This window comes from Olea europaea, unplaced genomic scaffold (genome assembly GCF_002742605.1).
Source record: "Olea europaea var. sylvestris unplaced genomic scaffold, O_europaea_v1 scaffold920, whole genome shotgun sequence".
NCBI lineage: Eukaryota > Viridiplantae > Streptophyta > Magnoliopsida > Lamiales > Oleaceae > Olea > Olea europaea.
In genome coordinates, this window is record NW_019267682.1 from 34,245 (window position 1) to 41,522 (window position 7,278).

The following is a 7,278-nucleotide window of genomic DNA, read 5'->3' on the forward strand; positions in this document are numbered from 1 at the left end:
CTAATGAACAAGTTATTCAACAGTAGCTTGAGAGATTTATTTCTAACTTGCTAATTGTTCTTCAATATTTGCCATAATACAGGTTCAGGGGAGGCGAGCTGCTGGTCTGGGAAGACGACTACAGGTTCAAAAGGGGCGAGCACCGTTCTTAGACCAAAGGGTTGTGCAGGCGATTTTAGGGCTTCTCCGATCGGCGATTTGGTTTTTGGTATTGTCGATTTTTGGCCGTGTGTGACGAACTACAGGTTGTCGGTGGCTATGAGCTAGGGAAGGCGACGTTTGTCAATGGCCACCGCCTCTCATTTTCGGCTGGCAACGGGAAAGGGTTAATTCCAACTTGGCGGAGTTGGTTTGAGGTTTTAGAGGGGTGAGGACGGTCTGGGCGTTTTATTTGACAAATTTGGGTTTTTTTTTTGGGTGTTAAAATCGTGTTTTCAATTCCAGATTTAGTCCCACAAACGTGCCACGTCATCACTCCCGTCACTTTTTTTAACAGACATTAGTTGGGTGATGAATGGGGTTGCATTTTTGAAAGTTGAGTGACTAACCGGGTAGTTTTTGAAGTTTAGTGACCTGTTGGATAACATTCAGTAAAGTTCAGTGATGTATGGGGTAATTAACCCACAATTAAGCATATCCATCATTTTGAAACAAAATCAAGTTCGATAACTACCGTCCAATTTTTCTTTCCAAAAGTTGTATGACTATTTGGTACTCTCTCTCCGCTTTACATTATTCAATTGGTTTCAAGTGTAAAAATTAAAATTTATTTTCTCAATCCTTCGTAATACTATTTACCTAATACTTGTAATCATAATAATATAATTAGTCCTTTGATAGAAATTAAAATTTAGATTTTAATTTAAATCAAAATTAACAACTAATTTTAATCGTACATTTTATAGGATCCACAACTTTTCAACTACGCATTATATTAACTTTTATCAAAATCGACTAAAATTTGATTTTAGCTCCTGTTTGGCTTCCTTTAAATTTTAAATTGTTTGTTATAATATCATTATCTACCACACATTCAAACAATAAAATATTATATACGCAAACCAATAAAGTTTCTTTACTTTTTAAACACACATTTTTCAAAAAATACTATTCAAAACTCTTTAATTTTTTAATGTGTGTCAAACAAGGGCTTAATCTCCACGAAATAAGGTTTTAACTTTTTATGTGGTCGGATCAGAATGTCGTGTACGAACCCCTAAGGTAAATTATATTTTACTCTAATTAATCAAGTAACCATTCTTCAAATTTTATTCAATTGGGTAATTACCCTTTATTTATTTATTCATCTGGATAACATTGTCCAACTTTGTCATTTATTTTGGTGAAGCTGTACGTATTTTATCTTAGCAGCTAACAATTACGTGTGGTGAACATTATTTATTGACCGTTGCATAACGATTTCCATTAATAAAATTGATTAAAATTATCTTAATTAAAAAGTAAATTAAAGTGTAGTTACTCGATTAGAAATCAAATAAAAGTATAGCTATATGATTGAAAAAATTTTAAGAGTGCGTTTGATAACAAGTATAGAATTTGCATGAAAAGAAAATAATGGTTCGTTTGATAGCATTCAATTCTATGTAAAATGTCACATTTTAGAAATTCGTTTTTTACTTTGGCCATTTGATACGAAAGTGGAATTGGAGTTTGAATTTCAAGGTATAAACACTTAAAATCATGTTTTTGGCTAATTAAGTGGAAATCGAATTCCTATGATTTTGGTGGTTTTTTTTCTAACTTTTATGGAATTGATTTGACTTTTTCATCTTTACAATCAAACGGACCCTAAATTTTAGGTAATTCAATTGCTTAGAAGTTATTTGTATAGAAATTGTCAATTAAATGCGTTTGATTGATTTTATTTTCAACCTAAAAATTATTATACTTATCCGATTTTTATTGTGGATATATGAGAGAGAGAGAAAGAGAGTGAATTTTCTGGAAAATAAAATCCTACTCTCTCTAAATAAAATATTTTCTTTAATTTTGAGGAAATTATGGTTACGTGATCAAAAGTAGGAAAAAAAATTTCATGATAAAAATGTCATTCAAACAGTACAAAAGTAGGATTTGGATGGAAAAAATACTTTTTCTATTTTAAATACTAGGAATCAAACGGACCCTAAGTATCCAATTAAATAAAATTGAATATAATTAATTGAATGATGCTAGAGTAAAGTGTAGTTAAGCTAAATGGAATTAACTCATAGATATCTATGAAGTAACGAAGTTAATAAAATTTAAGTTTAACTCTCAGCTTGAACTAAAATGAACTTGAGTGATCAAAATGTAATTTCTCTAAATTGCAACAAATTCCATGGAAAATGCCACATCCGAGTAATTCGTTTGATAAATTTATCTGTTTGATACAAAAGGGAAAATAGAGTTCGAATTTCACTGTACAAACACTTAAAACATGTTTTTGGTCAATTCCATGAAAATCGAATTTATATGATTTTGATGATTTTTTCTTTTTCAATTTACATGAAATTGGTTTGTCTTTTTTACTTGAACTTTGCTATATGTACAGTATGATGTACATTTTTGTTTACACTTTGTTACGTATCATTATTTTATTGAATATCTTAAATTTCAAACAATTTTTTGATTCAATTGACACTTCACAATAATATAAGTGTCAAATAAAGTGTCAAAAATTAATGTACAAATTGCAAAATAGTTCTCTTGTTTTCTACTTTTACAATCGAAATGGACCCTGGAAGTTCCCATACAGCATTTAAACACGCTCGCCAAATCTAACCCAACCCACCCATGTCCACCCCTCTGCTCTATCTGACAAACAAAAATAAGCAGAGAAAAAATGAAAATTCTCCAATAATAATCCTATGATATCTAGGGCTCATAAAAATTTCTAAATTGCAATTTAGCCTTTTCCCTCACACATGACCTTGCATATTATCGATCATTCGAACCTCTGAATGAAGCATAAATTTCATAACTATTTTACATTTCGTTTCCAAATTTCCTGAAAATTCACGCTGTTTTTATTTTCCTGGAGATCAGAAAATCAAAATTCAAGTTAAGACTTACAGGTAATGCCACTTCGAATTTTAATTTCATTTTTTCAATTCTAAAATGTGTGGAACATCGTTAAAGGCGTGAGTTTTGTAATTATTTGATACGTTAAATGCATCGGTGGTACTTATGATTATTATGTAATGTCGGAAAAATGATGCATGGATAAAATGCGAGATTTTTCGTGTAGTACATATTTGCTTCGGAAGTTGTCTTCTTTCTGGCTGTTGTAAAAAGAGGAAAAGAAATTATGGGAGGCAAATGTTGTTTATATGATACAAATTTATTTGCTTTTCAGATTTTTTACGATTTTCTTGTCTATAGAGTTCTAATGACGAGCTGTTGAAGAATTATATTCACGCATGCATTCAAGAAATGGAAAATTGTAAAATAAGAAAAGAAATACTTTTTGTTCTATTTACATTTTTGTTGTATCATGCATCATGCTCTGGACTGATCCATTTTCCTCTTAATTTGAATAACCATTTTAGGTGTCATTGATTGTCGAAAAGGTCAATCCTTTTATCTAGTCTTCCTTGGGCATGAAATCTGCCTGTAATCACGCTGTTCTCAGTTCTATGGCAGCAAATTTCTTGCACAAGTTAGTCATTAATTCATTTGCATCTTATCTAGTGAGCTGATTTCTATAATATTGCATTTTTACGCAAGTTTATTTTGCATAGCAGTTTGGTTCCATCATAGTGCTATTCCTGTTTGCGAGTTTCCTGTTTACTCTTATCTGAGATCTCTAATCTCTTCAAGTTTTTTATTAGTGTCTTTCAGGGAATTGCACGATTTCTATAATTTTTTGCATGTTGCTTATTTATGGGCATGGCTTATTTGTTGATTCCAGTTTCTGCAACATTAAACATTGCGTATTTCATGTGATCTCCTAATGACATACATATTGTTGCCACCATTGTGTAGGGATACACTTTCTCCAATTTTGTATGGTATGCTCTCTCAAAAGTGGGAGAATGGCAGCCTTGGCGAGGCTTCTTGCAGCTGGAAGCATCTCGCACACTCTTGCAGGTAAATAAGTGCATTAATTATCAAATTTGCTACTTTATGAGATTCTTTAAAAAAGTATTGTTGTTTTTACTACTTTTTGATCCCTTGGAGTTGAATGCAGTAAGTAGAGGCTGAAAAAAAGGAGTTAGAGATAGCTTTATTTTATGTGTCTTGTCCTGATGATTAGGACAATATGATTGTGTATTTTTTTCATCTTCCACGGAAGCCTTTTGGTGAACTTTTAACGAATTCATCTTACAGGGCTTTTGATAGAAATGAACATTAGTATATGTGATTTCACCAAAACTATAGCTTCAGTTCAGAGGTGTAGGATTCCTGTAATTTGTGCTTGAGTTCCACAGGCCAAGTCAAGCAAAATTAGAAGAGCTCTTATTTATTTGTTTTCTCCTTGTGCAACCAAGCATTTGACGGCAGATGGCAAACTTTGTTATGACATTTTAGCTGTGTAACTATCTGTTCCTCCTATTTCTCCATTTATCTGCGTGTATATATGCAGGAAAAACTGGATATAGTTATCTAGCCATCTCTTATGTAACTTGAAGAAATAACCTAGCTGGCAAAAACATGATGGCTGTAGAAACTACAACTTTAGCAAGCTTTGTAGCTTTTACAAAGTCCTATGATGCAGTTCAGTTAATTTTTGTGTTATGCACTTCTATATGTTGGACTTTATTTCTTCAGCCATCTAAACTGGGGAGATCAGATCTAGTCATTGTGACTGATATTTGACATTTAGTGAGTAATATCTTATGGTTTACTACTCTCTCTCCTTCTTTCTCCTTCTCCAGAGGAAGTAGACCGCCAGAAATTAGCTGCAAAATACCTGCACAGAGAATTACGGGAGGCAGATGAAGCAAACTTGCTCGATGAAGAAGGTACTTTTGCTTCTCGGTTCTTGGTAACAAAGCAAAAAGGGATTTTCACGCTGTAATTGTTGTCTACGCATGTAATACTGAAATAGAATCAGGAGAAAGAAAAAGAAAAAAAGTAACTTTGTGTAGAACGCAACAACAAGGTTATAAGAGATAGCTAAATAAGAGAAAATAAAAATTCTAAGCGGTGTTTAAATCTTTTTTCATGAGAAGTAGTAGGCAGGATATAAAATTGAAAGGTAAAAATAACAGCCCCAGTACTCACATGCATAACAAACAATGATGAATTTTAATTTAAGAATTTTTTATAACTTCTAGCAATGCCATGAAGCTTGAGAATTACCTTTAAAGCAGGGGGTCCCAACACTATACCTTGATATAGGCACGTTTCATGATTAGATCATACTGGAACAATTTCCTGTAAGGAATGGATATTTGTTCAATGTGCAGTGTAATATTCTTCTTCAATGGTGATTCAACTCTTTGAACACACCTAAATATTATTTTGGAGCCTACAAAATATGTCTACCACTTATACCCTCACCTGTAAATGGGTTCTTAAAGTACTGTTTCCTGCCTCCTTTATACAACATTGAGTCCTGATTTCTCAGTTTCTTGTTGATGATATTTCTTGTAGATATGCACATGTTTGGTTTGAGGCCTATGGCAGATCCTTTATATTTGGTAAGGTTTGGGAACCAGCATTAGAAATGTTTTACATCGCAATTTTATTCCTCTGTTTTGTTATATGAAAGAAATCATAAAATTTACTTCAATGCCTATATTTTAATGTTTTGAACAAATAAAAAACATAAGGAAGAAAATATAATAATGATAATTTAGTCATATTTTTAGAAATCTTTCCACTTGCTGATTCCCTTGTTTGATTGTCGAAACAATATGACGATTTTCTATGCGAGTGTCCAGCCTCTTGAAGCTAAATATAAATGTAATGAAATGATTTTTTCGTACTGGAAGTTAAGGAACGTTTTTATTGTGTGAATTTAAGATTGAGCATAAAGTTATTTTCTCTTGAACACTTGATACGTGGTTCCCTCTGTCATTTAAATCAATCAGATCAGAATTTTACAAAATCCTTGCCAAAAAAGCATGGATTTCGTGCTTTATATACATTGGTAGTAAACTGCATGAAGACCGATTGAGATGGTTTGGGCACATTTGAAGTTTGACAAATGAAGAACTGGAATAGTGAGATGACTAGCATATGGTAAATGTAGACAAATAGGTTGATCTAGTCACATGGCAGGAGGCAGTCAAAAGGGATTTCAATTGTCGTGTTTTGACTTTGAAAGTCCTTGATAGTGTGGAAAGGGAAAAAAGAGGACCCATGTACCTGATTCTAGATAATTACGAGATAAGGTATTGATGTGGTAATTTGAATTGATTGTCTACAAAGCATAATTAATTATCTCTTTAGTATTGACAATGTCAAACACCAAGGATTGTGCTTGGAATAACCTATGTTAAACCTCTACCCCAAAAGAATACCTGTTCTACAACAGTCACATGGCAGGAGGTAGTCAAAAGGGATTTCAATTGTTGTGTTTTGACTTTGAAAGTCCTTGATAGTGTGGAAAGGGAAAAAAAGAGGACCCATCTACCTGATTCTAGATAATTACGAGATAAGGTATTGATGTGGTAATTTGAATTGATTGTCTACAAAGCATAATTAATTATCTATTAAGTATTGACAATGTCAAACACCAAGGATTGTGCTTGGAATAACCTATGTTAAACCTCTACCCCAAAAGAATACCTGTTCTACAAAATTCATTGGCGTAGAATGCAAGAGACAGGTTCATAAGTAACACATCATTGGCTTAGAGAAAGTGTCAATCAATAATAAGGTTGGTTGTATGAAGTTCAATTCTATGGACTGAAGTACATATGTTTCTGTGAAGAAAATGTACAAGAGTTTGGAAGGTTTAAACTAGGTGCTTTTTATTGCAGATTGCAAAACAGGTTTGTAGTGGAAAAATAATTTTATATAGGGTGTGTTTGAGCCTCATTCTTTTTTAAGAATGTATTTTGGAATGGTAGATTGATGGAGAATGCGTGGTTAAAAAAGAAGGAAAAAATTTTGGTTTGTAGTGTAATATTATTTTAATGAAAAATATGTGTTTAAAAAGAAGATAGAGAAAAATGTATCTTACGAAAAATGGGAATCAAACACCCCCATAATATTATGTATGGCAAATTATGGATACATTCCATGAGCATGAGGTAACTGACAGTTGAAGAGACATCTTCCACTTTAAAAAATTGCATAAACTCCTGAGATTCTTCACCCCCC

General features: G+C 32.6%; 1 protein-coding gene across 6 annotated transcripts in view; it reads left to right on the forward strand.

Moving 5' to 3' along the window:
- Positions 1–2,769: 2,769 nt before the first annotated feature.
- Positions 2,770–7,278, forward strand: part of LOC111392329 — a 14,345-nt gene continuing 9,836 nt past the window's right edge. For 4 of the 6 annotated variants that reach the window (XR_002702248.1, XM_023017649.1, XM_023017650.1 and 1 more), the window contains exons 1-4: positions 2,807–3,077; positions 3,988–4,092; positions 4,881–4,967; positions 5,602–5,648. Coding sequence is in view for 5 of the 6 variants with exons in the window: in XM_023017649.1 (XP_022873417.1) it covers positions 4,011–4,092; positions 4,881–4,967; positions 5,602–5,648 (216 nt within the window). In the remaining variant the exon portion in view is untranslated. Of the gene's footprint in view, positions 3,078–3,551; positions 3,662–3,987; positions 4,093–4,880; positions 4,968–5,601; positions 5,649–7,278 lie in introns of all 6 variants that reach the window. The other 2 variants (XM_023017648.1, XM_023017647.1) reach the window with 2 other exon arrangements.